Here is a 24022-nt window from a genome sequence, read left to right as displayed (position 1 = left end):
AAGTATTAAATAAGTTTCAGTTTATGTTTCAAAGTTATTTTCACACAATTATAATAACAAATAAGATAATTTTATTCTGCTATATTAGTGTTGTAGTCTTCTTTACACGTTCTTTCAAACTTGAAGTACTGGCGTAGTATCAGTAGAGGTTAATGTGTACCTCCTAGAACTCACTGTAGGTGTATTCGAGTCTTCACGAGGGCAACAAACCTGAAACATATTAATTAATAACAAAACGCATTTATCAAATTATTATTCACATAATAATTCACTTACGACCGTACCCAATATACTATCTACAGATAGAGATAAATTACTTCCTTCTACTGGCTGCAATTAGCGGTCAATAATCTGAAGCTGTCCCAATATACCCGATAAGTCATTATTATCGCCTTATATTGGGACACGTGAATTGCAATTTCCATACAAACTTCTATCGCTGATAAGCTATACGTCGTCCCATTGACAGACAGCGTGCACGGATAAGGTGAGATACCGTCGATAATTTTATTGAGACAGAAAAGTCAACGATAGTTACGATTTTTATCTCAAGTATGAGATAGACTGAATATTGTGAACGGCCGTTAATAATAACTGAATTAAAACAATTTATATAACGCGTGAGTATTATTATCTTTATATATTTTTAATTTACAGTTTTTTTTAACTCATGTGGTGTAAAAGCGAGTGTTACACATTTATTTTATTAGATTAAAACGTGTGTTGTAAAAAAAAATTGTAGATGTATTTTTGAGTAAAAGTTTTATTTAAGCCGTCGTTTCGAACCCTTGCAAGCTAACAGTTTCTCTGAAAATATATTATATAAATAATTATATTATTATGCAGCTTTGAAACCAACTGATATTATATTATTATTTATTTTATCTTTGAAATTTTCAAATTAGGGGGTCAGAGTTATTCGCGTCCGTAGGAACTACCTAGCCACTACCCTACACGTGCCCCCTGGGTGGTGCCAAATGAATAACAACGCCGGGTCTCGGGCGGCGGTGAATTAACCCGACCAAACCAGCCTAATCAGCTTGGTCTAACAGTGAGAGTAGGAAATGACTCACACAAACCGCAACCCTGTGAACTCTATCTGCAGGATCGGTAGCCTTGGCTTAATTGTCCGGACTATGAAGAAGACATCTTCTATAAAAAATTACCCTAAGTCTACGGTGAGATTCGTGCCAAGAGACTGCATGGCTGGTGGGAGACCAGTCGCAAACGATCCACATCGACGGACCTGGCAAACGTCGTTGCATTAGCCTTCTAGGGAGAATAGGCGTCACCTTCCTAGCGACCTGTTATATCGGCCTTACTCGTGGGAATAAAATGAACCAATTAAATACAAATAATCAACAAACTTTACCAAACTCTAAAAAACCAACCAACCCTAACAGCATGATCCAACAAACTCTGTATGAAAGCATGTTTACTCGGAACAGAAGCAACTCGACATCGTCTCTGCCAACTAAGCTTAATTACTATAATTACAACCAACAAAACAAGGAGAAAGACAATCTGGATTCACAGACCGATACTCTGCCGATTGCCAGTGACGACATAATATCAGACCATGAAGAATGGCAAAGGGATGAAATTCCCACCAGAAGAAAGAAAAGGAAAGAAACAAGTCCAATTCACAATGACGGGATTAAAAAACAGAAAAATTCCCCAGACTTTGTGATTCCTACACGCAATAGTTTTGAACTACTCGATACGGAGCCTACGAAAAAAACCAACAATACAGATAAAGTATATGTACCAAACCCAGAACCCATCTTTGTTACGGGCGTAATTAATGTAAATTCTCTTAAAGATGTACTAAATAAATTTGTAAAAAGCGATCTTTACCTCATGACCACACTAAGATCTGGGCACGTCATAAAAATTATACCTAAAGACATCCAGACATACAAAACGATTCGAGAGAATTTCATTGCCGATAATATCTCACACTATACTTACCAGCTTAAAAGCGAGCGAGCGTACAGAGTAGTATTACGCGGACTCCATGCTTCAGAAAATACCACAGAAATTTCAAAAGAATTGTATGAAATTGGACATGAAGTGAGACAAATAGTCAATATCAGACATCGAGCTACAAAGGAACCGTTGCCTGTTTTTTATGTCGATTTAGAACCAAAACCAAACAACAAAGCCATTTTCGCTGTAAAATACTTGAATAGCATGAAGATTACTTTTGAAGCCCCATATAAGAAAAAGGAAATCATTCAATGCAAGAGGTGTCAGAGATTTGGGCATTCCAAGAACCAATGTTTCAGGCCCTATTGCTGTGTTAAATGCGGTAGCGCTCACCCTACAACAACATGTACCAAAAAACCAGTCACTGAGGCTACTTGCGCGAACTGTGACGAAAAACACCCTGCTAGTTACAAAGGATGCAAAGTGTACAAACAGTATAGAGAAAGAATTCTTAAATTAGACCCTAAGACAAAAGAAACACCAATGCCTAGCAATATAGAGATGAAAAACCCGGGTCCCCACCCGGGTTCAAAGCCTAACTGCACAGATAATCAAAACCTAATTAAAACCTATTCAGAAGAAACGAAAACCAAAAAACAATATACTCAAAAAGACATAAAGAACGACTTGGCCGACCTTACTGACTTAATGGACATAATGTTCGAAAAACTACAACATTCAATGTTGACAATGATGGAAAAAATCATGGACAAAATGATGGATCGTATGGTCCAGCTAGTCAGCAGCCTGGTTAAAAAATGACCCGAAACCTCCAAGTAGTCACTTGGAACGCCAACGGCTTGACGGAACGACGTCAAGAACTAGAAACTTTTCTCAGAACAGAAATGATTGATATTGCACTAATCTCTGAAACAAGATTCACACCGAAGACACACATAAACTTTAATAACTATACAGTGTATACAACCAATCACCCAACTGGGAATAGCCATGGAGGAACAGCAGTGATTATTAAAAGCAACATTAAACACCACCCTATTGAGGAATACCGAACAGAAAAAATACAAGCAACATCTATTAAACTTGTAGACAGCAAACTAGAAACAGTATTCTCCGCTGTATACTGTCCTCCAAAACATACTATAACTGCCAGCGACTTCGTAAACTATATTTCTACATTGGGTAACAGATTTATATGTGCTGGCGACTGGAATTCAAAACATTTAAATTGGGGATCTAGGCTGACCAACACTAGAGGAAGACAACTCTGTAAAGCCACAGAAGAGATGAAGTTAGAATGTCATTCCGGCAGAGAACCTACCTATTGCCCTACCGACAGACTAAGAATCCCAGACTTATTAGACTTTTTTATTGTTAAAAACATAGATAGTAACTACTTAAACATAGAACCACGTATAGATCTCACATCTGACCACACACCAGTTATACTGAATGTTACTACAACAGTTAATCTGGTAGAACCCCCCCTTAGAATATACAACTTCAACACTACAGACTGGACAATCTATAAAAATATAATCACGACAGAGACAGAACTAAAGACCAAGATTAATACAATAGAAGAACTCGAAAGACAACTGGAACAACTTAATATGACTATTCACATTGCTGCCAATTCTGCAACTCCAAAAAAGACAGGTAAAGGAAAACCTATGAAACATAACTCATATCCAAAGGATATTAAAGAGAAAATACAAGAGCGCCGTCGTTTGAGAAAAACCTGGCATACTACTGGATATCCCAGTGATAGGACTGCATTCAATAGGTTCTCAAACGAACTCAAAGGCCTTATCAGCACCCTAGAAAATGATAATATTCAACACTATCTTTCGAACCTAGATCCAACGAGAGACACAAACTACTCGCTGTGGAAGGCTACCAAGAATCTAAAGCGCCCGAAAATCCACATATCTCCTATAAATGATGGAAAAGGAGGATGGGCAAGATCAAATAAAGAATAGGCAACAATCTTTGCAGAACATTTGAAAACAATTTTTCCAACCATTCCCTGAAAACAATCCCGAACAAACTATGGAAATCAAGAAATACATTGAATCTGCGAACCAAATGTGTCTTCCACTAAAAAGTACCAGCCCAAAAGAAATCATGAAAGAAATAAGGAACCGGCTCATAGCAACCCAGAAACGGCTTCATCACAGTTGCAAAACCACCTAACAGAAGTTGAGACGTGGCTGAAGCGTTGGAGAATAAAAGCCAATGAGAGCAAATCGGTACATGTAACATTTACACTTAGGCGAGTGATGAAACATGTCCACCAGTAAAGCTAAACTGCAAAGTTATCGCTCAAGATAATAACGCAAAATACTTGGGCATGCACCTAGACAGAAAACTTACATGGCAAAAACATATTTGGACAAAGCGGAAACAACTAGATGGAAAATTGCGGTCACTGAACTGGTTATTGGGACGCCAATCACAACTAAATCCCAACAGCAAGATGCTAGTGTATAAAACTACCATAAAACCAATCTGGACTTACGGAATACAGTTGTGGGGAACCGCCAGCAATAGCAATATAGATATCCTGGAAAGATTCCAGACCAAAGCTCTGAGAACAATGTTTGGCATCCCTCATTGTATAAGTAATAGATACATATACTTCGACTTCGGCCTAAAAACAGTTCGGCAGGAAATAGCCCAACACAGCCTGAAGTATCAGGAAAAGCTGACCGTCCATGTAAACAAACTGGCTCACGCTCTAAGTGGAGAAGATGCTCTTCAGTATACCCGGCTAAAAAGAAGTGACATACCGAGCCTACATAAAAGATTTACCACTTGACAACAAGAGAGTCGTGTGAAAAGAATTTTCACAAAAGTGTGGCTCTTGAGGAAAACATAAACTGAGAAATCAAACAAAGAAGTGGCTTATTGTTGGAAAACAGATTGCCATGAAGCAGAAATCATCAAAAAAAAAAAAAAAAATTTTATCTTTGAAATTTTCAAATCCTAGTAGATTGTTTTTTACACCTAATGTAATGATAATATGAAAGTATTGCTTTCAGGTAGTTCAAAAAATATATTAGTTTCAATTACTAATTACCAATCTAACTATATATAATATCTAATATATAAAATTCTCGTGTCATGGTGTTAAACATTGAACTCCTCCGAAACGGTTTGACCGATTGTTGCATATTGTGTTGGTCTGAGAATCGGACAATATTTATTTTTCACCCCCCTAAATGTTAAGGGTGGTCCACACGAAATTTTTAATTTTTTTGACATTTTTTTTTAAATTTGTTTGATTATGAGTCAGCATTAAAAAATACATACAACTTCAAATTTTCACCCATCTACGATCAACAGTTACTTTTTTATCGCGATTTTAATATCGGCAATGCAACGTTTGCTGGGTCAGCTAGTATATATGTATATATATCTATACAATATAGTTTACACTTATTAAGCGCCTTATAAGGCAATTGACTAAGGAAAATCTAGTCCGAACAAGTAAACATTTGCCTGTACAATACCATTAAAATTTTGTGCGATGGATAATGCTACAGGACCGCAGCGGATATTTCGGCTGTACCATAATTGCTTCACATGGTATGACCGGATCATTAGACGGTTCGGTGGCCCCTCGTACTAATTGGGCCGCCGTTGTACTCGGTACGGTATTTTCATTCCATTTGGATTTTGTTGATAGTTGCATCCAAAGTTCCAGTGTTTATCTGTGATCTACAAATGATTTGAGTTTTCTTTAGTGTTAATTCCGACAATATTTGTCTTTACACAATTCGAATTAACACTAAATTGAACTCTAATCATTTGTATAATTATGGATTTCCGCAAAGTAACGCCTACTTCAATAAAAAAAAATTATCTGTGACCTGTGTATCAATTTTAAGCAGTACTCTCAGTTCCTCATAATTCCACCATCAGACCTAGACTTTCTCGGATGATACCCTTTTACCCGAGAATTTTTTTTAAATCGGTTTATAAAAGGCGGATATATGATGTAAGAATATACATAAAAAAACAGTCGAATTCTAAACCACCTCCAGTTGTTTTTGAAGTCGGTTGCAAAATACCTCCCCCCTTATGGTTTTTCGCTTTTAATTCTTGTAATAACCCCGTAAGGGACAGTTTTATTTTTACAAATATGTAAACAATAAGTGATATCTGTATGGTCTACCTTTGGCATCTTTCCTTGGTACCCACAAAATGATTTCCGTAATAGACTGTCGTTGGCTTCCTCTCGTGGTTTCTTCACCAGTTTGAACAACGGCTCACATTGCTTTATGACAATACAGTCCCCGACACGGTCATCTGTTGTGTTGCAGACTGCTTCTAAAAGAAACAAGAGATAATATGTAATATATCGACACATCATCATCTTTATCATATCAGCCAGACGTCCATTGCTGGACAAAGGCCTCCCCCAAAGATCACCATGGCGATCGGACCTGCGCTGGCCTCATCTAACCCACTCCGGCGATCTTGACCAGATCATCGGTCCATCTTGTGTGGAGTCCACCACTGGCTCGAATATATACATGAGCAACACAATTATCCGGTGGTCAGTGTTACGCCCTGCCATCACCATGCAGTATCGCTCAGGATTCTTGAAAAATGGAGATTCTGGATCATCTTGAGGTACAAGGTAATAAGTCTCCTTAGGCCAGTAATTCCACTAGCTACGGTGCTCACGCACAGTGCTTCAAAAATTCTGCTACGCACTTGTAGTGTTGTGCTATCCTTTTAAGGGTGTCTGTACTATAATAATAATCTTAATATATATAAATTACGTGACACGTTGATTGTCCGCGATGGACTCCTAAACGAATGAACGGATTTTAATGAGAATTACTTCATGGAGTGCAGATAGGTCCAACTTGAGAAATAGGATAGTTTTTATTTCGATTTGGGAGCTATAATTATTTTTATTTTCAATATTTGTTTTGTATGGACATTCTTTCTATGCGAAAATTTATTGACGCACGGTTTGACAGTTCTGCTGTGAGACAATTTCATTATTATAACAGGCAGCATATTTTACTAAATAATTAATGATGTTATGAAATATTATTGACAATTCATAAAAAAAACAGTATTTTATTTATTATGTACACTACAACGTCTGTCGAGTCAGCTAGTAATATATAAAAGAATAAGCTCATATGCGATGTGTTCGGCGTCGAATCGCATTACTGTAGGCCTTATAGCCTAAACACATGATTTAATACGGCCGAATCATCGTACGCAGATTGGTAGCGGACTATATTCAATGGTTTGTCGCATTGTCATCGCACAAAATTATTATTATTACCATATGGACCGTACCGTACAGTACGATACCGGACGAAACAGTGTGATGCGCCCATTGGACCGTTTATGGCCCGGCCGTACCAAATCTGACTGTACTGATGTGTTTAGGCCATTATAATAATAATAATATTGACACACTTTTTACACAAATTATCTTGCCCCAAATTAAGCATATATATAGCCTGTGTTATGGGTTACAAGACAATGATATATTTAATATAATAAACATACATAAATACATATAAACATACAAAAATACATATAAACATACATAAATATATTTAAACATCCATGACACCTGGAATGGATTTTGATGAAACTTTACAATAATAAAGCTTACACATGAGAATTACATAGTGTAGACTATAATTTATGAAGATATTATGTGAATTATCCAAAAAAAAAACGCCAAGTGTCAAGTAAGTAGGAAAAGATATGGCATCTGCGAGTTAAGCTGACGTGCGCCGATAAAACCGCTGGAGTTACGCATGTAGCCTTTCACGCTACATTATTTTGACAAAAATTTTATTAGTAAAGATGATGGCAAACCGAGTGCTCGATATAATGGTGGGGTCCGGCGGCGGGTGAACTACTGATTAAATTTAATGAAATTTTGAGAAGAGGTCGGGTGAACTTATGTGTAGGCGATATATTGACACGACACAGAGATAGATGCGGGCCGCAACTAACAAAATATATTTTAAATGTTATTACTTCATATAAAACAGAATATGTATGTTGTATTTGATATTATTAACCTCGCTTTTAAGTTAACTCGTTAAATACGTAGCAGTATTTATGTAAAAGCTAAGTTCTTGTACTAACATGAACTGCACTGGTACCGTTATCATGTTAAGCTTTGTCAGCTGAGAAAAACAAATGGAACATTATGGTATCTTCATACCTACTGTCATAATGTTATTATATTATAATAATGAGCCAAAGAATATGAATTAAAAATTAATGAACTAATTTAAATACTCTAATATACTAAAAAAAACCCTAAAGTTACAATTTTGCTTAATTTTAGCAGTGGGATACTCCTTTGCACCAGATGCCGGCTAGATTATGGGTACCACAACGGCGCCTATATCTTGCCGTGAAGCAGTAATGTGTAAGCATTACTGTGTTTCAGTCTGAAGGGCACCGTAGCTAGTGAAATTACTGGGCAAATGAGACTAAACATCTTACGCTCAGAATTTTTGGGTTTTTCAATAATCCTGAGCGGCACTGCATTGTAATGGGCAGGGCACATCAATTACCATCAGCTGAACGTCCTGCTCGTCTCGTCCCTGATTTTCATAAAAAAATTGTATATAACAGTTATGGTTACACAATTAAGCGACCTTGTCACTATTCAGCGATCTCTTCCAGGCAACCAAAAGGTGTAGGAGATTTTATTTATAATTTGACATAAGACAGTAAATTAACACAATATAGGATATTTATACACACATACATAATTATAAATCTGTAGATACAACTTACATTTATGTTGTTAGATATACGCACAAAAGAGGAGAACAAAATTGTAATGGACATCATGACAAATAAAACTAATTTAAGCGCATTGAGAACCTTCTAGAAGGAATAAAAATGCAAGTTCACTTCACCAACATGCTCATAATGTAAATGAATATCAGTATCTAACTAGAAGCCGATGCTCTCTGTACGTTCCGCCAATACGGCTACCTGACAGACAGTATCCGATGGATAACTTTAATGTGAACGATTTATCATTAAAGAAATAATAATAGATATTATATATATACTAAACATACATAAATACTTACATACGTAAATGTATAATAAACATCCATGACTCGGAAACAAATTTACATATTCATCGTAGAAATGTTCTTCGGATTCGAACCCGGTACCGCTAGCTCAGTGGGTAGGGTCCTTATCCACTGGGCTATGAGTCGTCTACTAGTAGTATAGGGTACATACAGTATATTCCCTTGTAAGTATACACTATCTTATTAACCTTGCTATCAATATGATTATAGGAGCTATAAAAATTGGGTTCACATTTTAACACCACAACTTTAATAACCTCAATAAATATGGCTTTGTACAGTTTTGTTAGTAGTGGGAAATAATATAATTATTCTCTTTAATTTTAATAATCCTGCTATAAATTTGATCAAGTTAACCTGAACCCTTGTGATACACAAATGAAATTAATTTATTTCTATGAAATGTGGTAGCACAGTTCTTAACAATTGCTAGATGCACAGCACAATTCGCCAATATGTCGGCAAACAAATATTTGATTGTCAATATTGGAATTTTTATCGTGATTAATACACATTACATAGCTATAATTCAATAATATAATATAAAATAGACATTACTTTGTAGGTACCTAGGTCGTAGGTAGGTCAAATAATAACTTTCAAATACTATTATTTTTAGTTAAAGAATTCTTTTAAACTGTAGAAGCATTTATCTATATATATGTATAGCCACAGAACGCTGCGCATGGCCTTCTTGAGGCAATGTTACGGCCCTAGTACGGTACACAAGTCCATATGACGTTGAATTCTCGGCATAACTTTCTTAAAATGTTAATTCAGCTACTAGTTAAACAAAACTTACAGTGTTCTTGACAGAATCGTCAATTTGACTGAGTTGAAATCCGTCTTAAAATCGGGTAGAATCAAGTGTTTCCAATAAATTATCAAAAACTACCCACTTTAAACAATTATGCAGGTGGAATACTCAAAAAAATGTGTGTAAACAAATAAGGTAACACAACGATAAATAATCAGCTACTTAAGAATGCATAAAAAATAAATAATCGCTAACGAGGTCTAAAAAATCAAGTGGCCCTTATTTTGTTTTGACTAGTATATTAGCCATAGTTTAAATTTTCTTATGCATTATTGTTTTAGGCATCTAATATTTTTGGAAGGTGGTTAAAGACCTTAATTCACATAACATTTGCGTTATTTTGATGAAGCGCTGTTCTGGCATATGGCAACAAGAGTTTGTTGTTCGAAAAGTGGGAAGGATGATATAATAATAAAACAAGATTATCACACAGAGACGTTTCATATTACATCTCCGTATGACGAGCGCAAGGCAATGTGTATTCGGGGTCGTATCGTGTAGAGTGAGCTTCATGTCGTTATGTAATTCAATATTATTCAAGTTCGACGCTTCGACGTTACCGAGCGACTTTTATGCCGATATGTGTGGAACAGCCTTAACGCGAAACGCAGGTCATTGACACACAAGTTTGTTCCAACAAATGTTCAACAATCATTCACTATCAAACAACACGGCCAATTACGGATCGTAGCTTGCTTATTTAGGAGCGGCGGTAGTTTTTTGCATATGCCACAATTAAGTATATGTATGTATATGTACATATAGAAAATGTTGCATGCAATTATCACTTGATTCTGGGGAAGTTCTTAGTGGTGTTGTGGCAGTAATACACCCGACAAATACCACACATATGTATACAAATTCTATTTGTATTTGCACCATAGGTTATAGACGATTTATGTTTTTTTATTCGATTTAGTTTGAACCCGCCTGTAGATTTCGCCTAAAACACGTGAAAACCAAAAAAAGTCCAAAGTCCGAGTGACACATGATCTATAAATCTTGGTATATTTTTTCTACGGTGTTTGATCCACACATAAAAAGAACATTACGTGCGTACAAAGTAAACATGTCAGAAGTGTAACCTGCATGGTGCATGAACCTCTAAACTGCATATGAATTCCTGGTATGTGTTGCTAGGATGACATATGATTTCAACCGCTATGAAAGACATTCCTACCACCACTATATATAATAATATGTTCTCCTGGTGTCTATGTAGTAATACGTTGTGCGCTTGGAATCAGAATATATTAAGGTATACTCGCGCCATACTTAAGACAATCTCTTCTTTAACTATAATCGCCTGGTACCAAAACATTGTATTATGCTTCCTATCTCATTATCTCCCATGTTAAAATTATGAATTGATGTGCCTGCTTATTTTACTGTCGCTTTTTTTTTCATCAACTTTCAAATCACAACGATGAGAAGTTTTCACTTCAATAGTATGCATATTTCTGTCTCATTCTTTGCCGGCTTCATCCTACATATTTTTGTATTTGTGTCTCTTACCTGTCGTTTTTTCCGTTGCATCCGGTTTGAAATCACAACGATTCTAAAGAAGTTTCACTTCAATACATTATTAAATAAAATCACATAAAGTAAATATTATATTGCACTGTGAAGTTTTTCAACTTACCATTTTTCAATTTCAGCGATCGAGGTCCTTTGGTCTTCACAACAACTTTATATCTCCGTTTGATGTTATGCATTTGATTTGGAGCGTAATTTGATTTATAATCGTAGCTGGATGCATTTCCAACAAGCATTCCACTTCTTGTGTACGCATAATGGCCTGATGATTGGCTAGTTTGATCACCATAGTTCTGATAGCCGTAGCTTGGGTAGCCATAATTCTGAATGCCATAACTCGGGTAGCCATAATGCTGATAGCCATAGCTAGGGTATCCGTGACCATGTTGTTGACAGTCACTTACGTGATGTTTTTTATAATGGCAATCATTAAAAAGTGTTTGTATCAACGTGTCATAAGCTTCGTAGTATTCTGGAGGATGCGTTGGAGTGGGTGGTTTATAAATAAAAGGAGTTTTTAGACACTTATTACTATTTTGTGCAAGAATTAGCAGAACAGGGAATGACTGTATTAGATTACAAATTGTTTTTCCGTCAATTGTCATTATAAACTAGTTTAAGTATGTCTTTTGTTTACTTATTTGATTCGCGTATTCAATAATGTACTTCAACATAAAAATTTACTATTTGCAATAATAATCTGTTTAAAGTTGAATACGGTACCAAACAACACAATCTATTTGTATGACTGCCGAAACAAAAGTCAACCCAATTCAGATATGAATGAATATTTCGGTTTTTCGACATAATTGTTTGATTTTATCTGTGCTCCGATATTATCTGTCTGCTTTCTAAATTTGATGAAATATTATTGTATTATTCTTTTATTATTATTATTAGGTACATAAATAAGCCGTACATGGTCTGGTACATAAATAAATAATAAATAATATTGACAGTGACCACCATCTTGTAGTTGCAGAAGTGCGTCTCAAAGTGTCGGCATCGCAAACGAATTACGCTACGACGAAGACATGCAATGTTTGATGTTAGCAAACTTAATAATCCAGACATCAGCAACAAATTTAAACTGAAGCTTCTTTTCGATCCTCGATGCTGACCCCACATCTGTCGACGCGGAGTGGAATCGCATCAAAATGGCCTACACAGAGACCAGCTCCGTCGTTATTGGACATAAAACTAACACTAACGTGGAATGGATGTCACAAAGAACTTGGAATCTGATTGAAAAAAGGAGGGAGCTTCACCTGCAAATTATTGCCCCGAATAACGCAAGTGTACAGGACGATCTCAGGGAGCAATACCGGCAATTCCGCAAAAGCATCCATCGCAGTACACGCCATGAAAGAAGGGTGTGGGCTGAGATTTTTGATGATGGTGCTCAAAGAGCAGCGGACGCCGGAAATCTGAAGGAGATGTACAAAGCTACACGGACACTGACTGACATTATTTTTATATTTGGTACACAATCAGCAATCAAATAGTATTAATAAATAATATACAAACAACTTTTGCCATGAGACATACACTGTGCGACCAATAACAAGGGTGTAAGCGCATAGGACAATTACGTCCAATCTTTTGGTCTGTCATGAATTTCTGTCGCAATATACGGCGGAATCTTCACATCTAAGTTTAGGTGGTTTATGCTGATTTTTCTAAATGTTTTGACAGAATAGACCAAACGATACTATTGCAAAATTATTACCAATTGGAATTCACAGAGATTGTATCGCTGGTTTTCATCATATGTTCACAATAGGAGCCAGATGGTTGTTTTTAATGGCTACTCATCTAACCCTTGCTCATTCCTTCAGGTGTCCTCAAGGATCACTCCCGGGACCACTACTTTTTGTCATCCTTATTAATGATATATCTACATGATTTCACTACTCTTAAATTATATATGTTGAATATTTTAATGTAACTGTTATTAGTTTCTTGAGCTTTTTACTTTAACCAGAGATCTACTAAAGCACCGTTATTAATTACACATCCCACACTTATGAAGCTCCAGATTGTTTGGTCTACAATAATTTGCTTTTTATCTGGATGCTCGTTAAGCCAAAGTAGGTACATGAGTTTAGATTAGCTCTAGTGGTCCAAAAGAGCAGAAGACATTCTACTTTTTGCACAAAATAGAAAAAACTGCACGCTGCTTCTTTCATTATTTTTTGCTTAAACTTTGTGTTTAACCTAAAGCACACATTCTGTCGTCGTACCTAACTGCGCTGATCCAATACAAAATTACCAGTCATTATTGGTGTAATCTCAAGGCCGAATTTTGATACGAGATATTTTTAACAATAGCACGGTACAATAGAATTCAGGCTATAAATAACATTAAACGTTTATGTTTTGGGATGAATACATTTGAATTGAGCATGATTGCAGTATAGGCTAGTATACTTTATATACATAATTGGTTTATTTTGTTATTTAGATCGTAACGTGCAATAAGCGATTTATAATCCTTCTGTTTGTGAATTTGTTTTTAAAACTTTCCTACCGGTTGTGATTCAATCAACAATGACAGCATATTTATGCAGCCCGGTTACGTAAGCCTGATGCAATAAAAACTATGGTAGCTTATGTTTAATGGCCGAGGTGGCCAATCGAGCGTAAAGTCTCTTCCAAAACTGCTCTGTAGAGAAACTCACATCTAGGTTATGGTGATAATTTATGTTATGGTGTTTGGTGCGTTGGTTGTCGGTGGCATGAATCAGGTCAAACAATTTCTGCGAGCACTTTGCTTGGTAAGAAGACGCACAGTGAATAGATATAATATCATCGCATCGCCAAGCGACCAAGCCGTTCACAGAGCAATTCTGCTTTTTAAGAGTTTTGTCTTGCTCTATTTATTAACCCCAGGTTCTTTGGAGCGCATTCAGCCTTACCAAGATTAACACAGGATTTGCTAGAAGTTGAAGCTAAGAAGAGGCCTAGTACTATTACAATACTAGGCGATGCACTAAAAGGATTGTTATAAAAGAGCGTTGATATGATAAGAAGGCAAACGCAAATTAAAACTTCTGGGTGTTAAACTGGAATATACTTATTTTATCTCATTGTTCCCTACATGAGGGGCCTCGGTGATGGAGATGTGAACAACAAAGTCTTAGGACCCGATTGGGTAATCAAAGGATACCTTTATCTGGTCCCTAATCCTCTACGTGAAGAGTTGATTTCTTATATTGTTCGCCATAATTTAAGAGACAATGGGGGTCATAGCAGTATATAGACTACAGATAGCCTTTTCCGAGCTGTAACTTTTTCTTGAGAAGGATTCTGAGTACAGTAATCAAATTTTCTCAGTATTTTTTTTACACTAAATAAGCAAGTCCAGGTAATTACCCATGGACATCCGCAAACGCAGGAGTCAAATTAGTTTCCTGGATTTTAGAGATAGCGCTCTAATCTTAGACATGTATCCAGTGTGCCAAACATCCAATTTAGCTAGAAATAATAATTCCGATTCATAGATCCTCAGAATCACTTAGGTAGTCAATGCTCATCAATTATAATTCTAATGAAAAGAATGTGTCTCATGTGTTTATGATAAACGTATAAAATATTTTATCTCCGCCTGCAATACTCGGAATTATTGATACTAATGTAATTATCAACCAATGTGTTTTCGGTTTCCAATTCTGATGTACCTACGTTTATTTGACAGTTTATAAGGTCGGCACAACACTGGTGATTCCTCTGGTGTTACAAGAGTATATTTCGTCGTGGACTTTTGTCCTCTTTAGACGTTTAAGCTGACGTAAATACCGACGAAATCGAACATGAGTCTAGATGGCATATCTTACTGCTAGACAACCGATGAAACCTGCCAGGTTTATTACTTTAGTGTGCGTGACAAGCTTTTATCATGAAAATAAGGGACGAGACGAGCGGAACGTTCAGCTGATGGTAATTGATGCGCCCTGCCTATTACAATGCAGTGCCGCTCAGGATTCTTGAAAAACCCCAAAAATTGTGAGCGGCACTACAACTGCGCTCGTCACCTTGTGACATAAGATGACTAGTCTCATTTGCCCAGTAATTTCAATAGTTACGGCGCCCTTGAGACTGAAACACAGTAATGCTTACACATTACTGCTTCACGGTAGAAATAGGTGCCGTTGTGGTATTCATAATCTAGCCGGCATCCTCTGCAAAGGAGCCTAATTTATATCAATAAATATCATAAAAAAAAGGTGCAGTGCCGCTCAAGATTTTTGAAAAACCCATAAAGTCTCATTTTCCCAGTAATTTCACTAGCTACGGCGCCCTTCAGACCGAAACAGAGTTTACACATAACTGCTTCACGGCAGAAATAGATGACGTTGTGGTACCCATGATCTAGCCGGCAACCGGTGCAAAGGAGCCTCCTACTGGTAAGCTACGTCTTACACTCGCAACTTGTAGGTCATTTTGCGTTAGTGTGTGTACATTGTTTAAAATAGAGGCTAACAGTCAACCTCAACTTTATTCAGCGTTTCATAAGGTCGGCAAAGCTCTTGTGATTCTTCTAGTGTTACATGTTTTTATGCTCGTTTGCACTCCATAAAAAAGATATCACAGTGATTAAACAATATTGTATTTATTGATTGTAACATAAAAAAGTAAGTGACCTTTGGGAAACTCAAAAGTTCCTCAAGTTCCGGTCATTTAATGACGTCACACATATACTAAGATAAAGTTGGTCAAGTTCGCACTCGCAGTTCGCGATCCAACTTGACGCAACAAACACGCACTTAGAATCAAAGTCGAACGGTTGAATTAAATTGAGACATACTTGTTCCTTGTGTTTTTCATTATAGTTGTCGCTATTTTTTTAGCGCTCTTGTGATTTTTAGCCGAATTTAAAAACGTAAATTGTGTTATGGCGTCAAAAGTGTTTGTATGTGTTTGTCTGTGTTTTCAACTAGTATTGTGTCAATTCGGTAAGTTTGGAATATGTCGAAGATATCTTTATTGATTTTGATAATGATAGAGTTTTTAATCTTGATCCATACAAAGCATTTTATATTATATAATTATTTTTTGGGGTCTTGGCAATTTAAAATCTCTGTTACTTAAAAACATTGGTTAGATTTACTCTCTGCATGGACAAGTGATCACCTAGCAAGCACGTTTGTTCAAGGACAATCACTAGTCAGTCGAGTATTTTACGTGTCTGAGTTCCAAACGAAGGGTTACGGGTTCGGTCCGCGTTGGAAATATTGCATATTAAATTACACCTAACGATAAAGTACCTATGTGTTATTTTTAAGTTTATTTTTTTGCAAGAAGTAATATTTAAACAATAAATACATGGTACCATTTACCACCATTACGGATAAGTTGAGCTTTAATGATAAAAAGTACAAGAAACTAACACACTTTAATTTTTTTTTAGTTTCTACATAATTCTTTCAAAGTATTAATATAGTAATTTAATAAAATAATTAAAATAAAATAAGTCTTTATTTCGCCTTAAGCCTTAACTACTTGCTTACGATTTTTTTAACAGTTTGTCCTTCAACATAGGCCTCCTCGAAAGACTTCCATATTTCTCTCTCTCTCGCCATTCTCATCCATTCTGGTCCAGACACTCTCATAAGGTCATTCTCCCATCGTTTTATTTGTCGCCCTTTGCTTCTTTTGCATTCTGGTGGATACCACTCCGTTATGATTTTTGTCCATTTTTCGCTTTAGTCACATAGCATATGTCCGGCCCATTTTCATATATATAGTAGCACTAGCTGACCCAGTAAACGTTGTATTGCCATATAAAATAATAAAAAAACATTTGGGGCATAAAAAGTTCTCAGACCTACCAAATTTATCGTACTACAATATTATTGTATTCGATTGCCTCATCACATGCTGAATCATAACAATATAAAGTATAAAAAAAATGTAAAAAAATTAAAAAACTTTGAGGTGGACTTTGACTTTACCCCCTTAAAATTTAGGGGGATGAAAAATAGATGTTGTCCGATTCTCAGACCTACCCAATATGCACACAATCGGTCGAGCTGTTTCGGAGGAGTTTAACTACAAACACCGCGACACGAGAATTTTATATATTAGATATACTATGCTCGAACGTTTTAACTTAATAGAGTTAGTTTAATAATAATATCTTAAAAAGCACCCCACGCTTTTTTTACAATAAAATATATTTTTTTTTCCACTATTTTCAATTTAAATTTATTTTCAACTTTTTAGTTGAATTTTATATAAAGCGTGCTTTTTAGTTTTTTTTTTTAACTATTATTTATTTTTCATTTTTTAGTCAAATTAGTGTAATGTCATCGGTCCTCGATAAATCTACAAAGTTTGAACGAAATCTAGCCGTTTAAAGTGGGTCGAAATTGCGCCCAAAGAAGTCGGTTACAAACATACATACAAACATACAGGTGAAGCTAATATAAAGCGTATCCAAATAGATAAATCATAAAAAGCCTTAAATTATTACTTGCATCTTCACGAACTATAAACATATTAAGGGGAACATTACTTCATATGATTAGGTATATGAATCTAAAACTATAACTACGAGAAAATGTTATAAGAATACTGGCAGCATTTCCATGTTTCATGCCTGATCAGTTTGCTGAAATAGCGGTAGGGCTTGAGTGACCAGTAGCTATTGAGGCACATAGGTAGTAAGCTCCCCTGACTGTCTCCACTTTTTTTTTATGAAAATAAGGGACGAGACGAGCAGGATGTTCCGTTGATGGTAATTGACACGCCCTACCCATTACAATCCAGTGCCGCTAAGGATTCTTGAAAAACCCAAAAATTCTGAGCGGCACTACAACTGCGCTCGTCACATTGAGACATAAAATGTTAAGTCTCATTTGGCTAGTAATTTCACCCTTCAGACCGAAATACAGTAATGCGTATACATTATAGCTTCACGGCAGAAATAGGCGCCGTTGTGGGAGCCATAATCCGGCTTCCTGTGTAAAGGAGCCTCCCACTTATATATATATACGCCCTTTACAGTTATTATGCACGTTTACATCATAGTCTTGAACACTGAGTACGCTGAACAGTGTCTTAAAAAAACATTATTAAGTCCATAAATTTGTCTCTAGTCTTTTTAGTGTTCCCTTGTTCCAAAAAATGTACAACTTAGGTATTCTATAAAGCAAACCGTAAAATATTTTTTTGATATATTCACAAGTTTCTATCAATTGTGATTGCATAACAATTATTATTTAATACATTTTTTATATAATACAGAATAAAGTGTAGCTTTTTTTGTAGATACGACATGGGTACCTTCAAGAAAAGCGCGTACACCTTCCTTAAAGGCCGGCAACGCTCTTGTGATTCCTCTGGTGTTGCAGGAGAATGTGGGTGGCGATGATCACTTAACACCAGGTGACCCGTACGCTCGTTTGTCCTCCTATTCCATAAAAAAAAAAATTTTAGAAAGATAAAGATTTACAAATTTTCGTTACATTACAAATATTATTTTCAAAAATAATTGCATTCCTTAATACATATTGAATTGAAAAATTATTTAGGCGATTCCTTTTATATGTAATGTACATATAAAGTAAATATAATATAATTTTAATGTTATGTGCGAAGTGGATGACTTTCATTTATTTCTGTTCCGTCCGTTTTCGAGCTTTCTAAATTTACCGATTCAATGCAAATGAGTCTATCGGTTGGTATGCTAACATCAAAATAAATAATAGTTTAAAAAAACTAAAAAGCACGCTTAATATAAAATTCAACTAAAAAATAGAAAATAAATTTAAATTGAAAATATTGTAAAAAAATATATTTTATTGTAAAAAAAAGCGTGGGGTGTAGAAGAATTATTATTTTAATAATATCTTAAAAAGCACGCCAAAATCGCGCCCAAGGTCGGTTACAAACATTCAAACATGCAGGTGAAGCTAATATAAAGCGTATAAAAATACTCCGAATTGTTTAATGGTTCTATTTATTTGGCTTCTATCATCGCATTCAATTCATTATTATTTACCTTAGGGTTCTTCAGGTGAAAGTTTTCTCTACGAAAGTAAAACAAAAACACTGATTGGCTGTCCATTTTGTGAGTTCTTTCTGCTGCGTTAGTTCCACCGGAGCTCGTACAAAACTTTAATAAATCAATCCAATCCTGTAGATTTTTTAAAGATTATTATGTTTTAGCCGAAAAGAGGATTCATTATAATCCAAATTAGCCAGTGCAATTTCAAACTTTTAAGTTTGATATAAAATTGGAAAAAGAGCGTTTGGTTAACTTCTTGTTTATATTTCTCGGTGTAAATTATTTTCCAAATCAGTTATTATGATAAGAATGTCTAGTTACAGTATTGAACATGACAAAGAGCTTATTAGATTAATAGAAAGAAAGAAAGAATGAAAAAATGTTTATTGACGTCATTATACAATAATAGTTCTTAAAGTTATACTAATCTAATTATGATCTAATGGCGCCAATGGGCCCCCAACTCAGCATAGTAGTGGTTTCGAAAGAATCCACAACGCTGGTCTTCCGTGGAAACCCAGAGAGCGCTACTAACGCACAGTCCTGTCACACGAAGGTGTACAAACTATTAATTCTCTATGAGCACAAAGCACAAAAAATAGTGAAACTCGGATCTAAAATTAAAACTAACAAGAAATAAAAACAATTAAACTTGATTTAAACTTTCCATTGCCACACAAAACAAACAAATTTTTTTAAATATTTTAAATTGATTTTTGGACATTAATATTAGCTTTGATCAAGTAATATTTGACTTTGACTTCATGAACTTTAAATCTTGACAGCTCATGTGTCAAGGTGACAGGCGTAATCGCGTTGCCGCTTAAAATTTTTGTTACAAATCGGAGCCCTTTATACCAGCCTAGCGAAACTCTCTAAGAAAAAAGCGATTGTATGACACGTGCAGTGATTGATCGATTGATAAATGACGGCTATAATCTTGTTAAAAACGGAGACAGCCGCAATCCACTACGTTTTAGGCAACTGTTCGCTTTCAAACATAGCCGGATTATACTTCGTCGCCATATTGTAAGTACTATTTCAAACTTTTGTCAAATCATAATTTTTCACTTAGGCAGTCCCTTATAGGGCTTATAGTCCCTTAGGCAGGCCCAGCGGTGGATTTACACTAGGGGCAGTTGGGGCAAGTGCCCAGTGCGGCAAATTTTTGAAAGTGAATAAAAGTGATAATAATTTATGGTTTTAAGAATATATGGCATAAAATAAAGTTTCTGCAATAAATAAGTAATTTTAGTTTTGAAAAATAAAATATATAAGGTATAAAGTTTAAGTAAAATTCCAGTATTTGCGGATTTTTTTCCCGTGCCCAAGGGCGGCATTAAGTTTAAATCCGGCCCTGGGCAGGCCTCTTATTACGTAGTATTTAAATCCTCTTTCCTTTTTACTGCAGTAGTGCATACTACATATATTTCTGTTTGAAGGTAGCTTTTTAAGGTAACGTGTTCTCGTCAACCCTGAGCGGCACTGAATTATATTTGCCAGGGCGTATTACTGACCATCTGAATTTTGTTCATCTCACTTCTACTTTTGTTATCAAAACACAACATACGTTTTCTATCAATAAAGGAAATTCGTTACATAAACAGTCATTGTACAATTAGACTAATTTAGCAAAGAAGTGTTCTAAGCAATTGTAGAGTTTTATTATTAGTTAGATAAGAGAACGAGTTTTTTCGAGAAGATAAATTTTATTAGTTTTTACTTTTTAAAGGGCTCAATGCAACTGCCGTATATTTCGATAGTTAGATTTTGTTACAAACTCGAATAGGTAACTCCAAATGGATATTTCTAGAAGAATCTATGATACCTCGGAAAGATTTTGAATTTGCTCTATGTATTATAAGATTTTCAATACATTACGATATGTACATATAACAATTCGCTAAGAGTTCGTTTTATTTAGCACTTTTGTAACATTTTTGAAGTTATACTTCTTTAGACGCGTTATGAAAAAATGATTAGAATGAAATTTTAAGATGCGCGCGCATCACTGTAACACAAATGACAAAAGTAACAGGTTGAAGTTGGTTCCTAAAATTTTCTGACGTTTGTGTCGTTTGTTATTTATTTTTTTGGTTTCTTCGTCCATTATTAGAACAGGCAAAGGGTTCAAGCCCATACAGCCGTATTGATTATTTAATAATTAATTGTCAAAGCCATCTTTGCAAGATATTTACAAAATTTTTCTTTCTAAAAGTAGAATAGCACGAGGAATAAATAATTTTAATGATTTTTGCTTTGTTAGGCCAAAGAAGTATAACTTCTTGCGTGCATACATTAGTACACACTCACAATTTTTTTAATAATAATATCACATAATTAGTGGAACACCCTGACTGAAAACAGAAAAATTTATGGTAAAAATAGTTTCGACCAATGGCTAGATAGATCTCATGCAGAGTTTATATAAAATTATGAATAAGATTAACACTAGAATACAAAAGTCTTTAAAAAAAACATAAAAAAATTTAATAACCCTTTTTTATAATTCGAAAAATGTTACCAAAGTAATGGGAATCATCGACCCTTTCAAAACAAACTTATATTTTTGTATCAGCACAATCAGAAGCTGAATAGAACGTAAAAGAACAGTTAAAGACTTCGGTATTTTTTAAATAAATTAATAATTTTTTATGAGAATAAGAGACGAGACGAGCAGGACGTTCAGCTGAAGGTAATTGATACACCCTGCTTATTAAGTACTTGATTTTTGAAAAATCCAAAAAATTCTGAGCGGCATTACACTTGCGCTCGTCACCTTGAGACATAAGAAGTAAAGTCTCATTTGGCCAATAATTTCACTAGCTACGGCGCCCTTCAGACCGAAACACAGCAATGCTTACACATTACGGCTTCACGGGAGAAATAGGCGCCGTTGTGGTCTCCATAATCTAGCCGGTATCCTGTGCAAAGGAGCGTCCCACTGGTGCCTGCAGGTAGATGTGTTACTGCCTCCTACCACCTCCACCTAATCACAGGCCACATTGAACTGACGCGAACAGCTTGAGCGCGGCCTCACCAGCGCGAGCGATTCTAGGGTTAGTAATTTACATTGACATTCACAAAAACTCGTTTTTGTTTCAACATATTAATACTTTTTATTTTTTTTTTGTATTTTTGACATATTGAGGCGATTAATGGAATAAGATAAATGAATATAGAGATTTATGTACATCTTAAATAATTTGTATGTCTAGATAGTCTCTTGCTGTTAGAGTACCGATAAAAACAGGCCAGGAATATTGGTTTAGTATGCGTGACAAGCTACGTCTTACACTCGCGATTTGTATGACAATTTCTATTAGTGTGCGTGAATTGCTCAAAATAGAGGTTAGTTCTAAAGTTTATTTCTTCCGACGTTTACACAGCTGTCATAGTGTATCTAGATTAGTACTACTAGACTACGACCGTATTATATCTAATATATAAAATTTTCGTGTCATGGTGTTAAACATTGATTCCTCCAAAACGGCTTGACCGATTCTCATGAAATTTTGAGTGCATATGAGAATTGGACAACATCTATTTTTCATCCCCTTCAATGTTAAGGGCGGTCCAGACGATTTTTTTTTTATTTTTTTGTCATTTTTTTTAATTTCTTTGATTATGAGTCAGCATTAAAAAATACGTACAACTTCAAATTTTCACCCATCTACGATCAACAGTTACTTTTGCATCGCGATTTTAATATCGGCAATACAACGTTTGCTTGGTCAGCTAGTATCATATATATAATATTTATCAATTATACGTGTGGACGTATAAATGACCTTCGATTTATATTATTATATTAACATATTGAGGCGATTTATGGAATGGGATAATTTTATTAAGTATTTGAAAAAAGCGATTCCGTTTTGGTATTTTTAATATCATAGTAATTAAAACAATTTTAAGGTTTTAATTTAACAGCGAGTTTTAACAGTTATAACGCAGTTGAATATTTATTTAACTATTCATTCTTTAACTTTTTGTTTTCATTCATATTCATTCTATCATTTATATTTTTATACTTACTCGTGTAAGTCATTGAATATTTTTATTGTAATTATAAATTGTAATTCGATAAATGTTCATATTTTAATAAAGTGGCAATAAGTTTCTTGCCATTGCTTCTTAGTAAAGTTCAACGCTTTTCGAAGTGGTGGTAATTTGTTATATTGTTCGGTTGTCTTGCAGCAAGACGCTCTATTTATACATATAAATTCTCTAAGAAAGTGATATATAAATTCTCTAAGAAAGTGATATTGTTTTGATTTAGACTTGTATAGTGCCACTTAGGATTCTTGAAAACCCCTTTAGGTAACTATTAGGGATAACGATGTTAGGTAATTAACGAACAGCGCCATTTATTCAGACCGAAACACAAAAATGTTTGCATACTGCCGTAGGTACCCATCTAATCGGTGTGTGGCGTACAAAGGCGTACAAAACAGCCTCGTAGATAAACTGCGGGTGAATTGGATAATTAAAGACAAATTCAAATAAAAGTAGTAGTACTTGTTATGCTGTATGTTAGATAGCTCACCATGAATTATTGAAGTTTTATTTGTTTAGGTGCGATATGAAAATATG

General features: G+C 35.2%; 1 protein-coding gene across 2 annotated transcripts in view; it reads left to right on the top strand.

The window, feature by feature from the left end:
* The first annotated feature begins 16158 nt into the window (after positions 1-16158).
* Positions 16159-24022, top strand: part of LOC126975603 (venom protease-like) — a 36958-nt gene continuing 29094 nt past the window's right edge. For both annotated transcript variants that reach the window (XM_050823569.1, XM_050823568.1), the window contains exon 1: positions 16159-16370. In XM_050823569.1, coding sequence (XP_050679526.1) covers positions 16310-16370 — 61 coding nt within the window. In that variant the 5' untranslated portion in view covers positions 16159-16309. The remainder of the gene's footprint in view (positions 16371-24022) is intronic.

The sequence above is a fragment of the Leptidea sinapis genome, chromosome 36 (genome assembly GCF_905404315.1).
Source record: "Leptidea sinapis chromosome 36, ilLepSina1.1, whole genome shotgun sequence".
In the NCBI taxonomy this organism is placed as follows: Eukaryota; Metazoa; Arthropoda; class Insecta; order Lepidoptera; family Pieridae; genus Leptidea; species Leptidea sinapis.
This window is presented reverse-complemented; position numbering and strand designations above follow the sequence as displayed.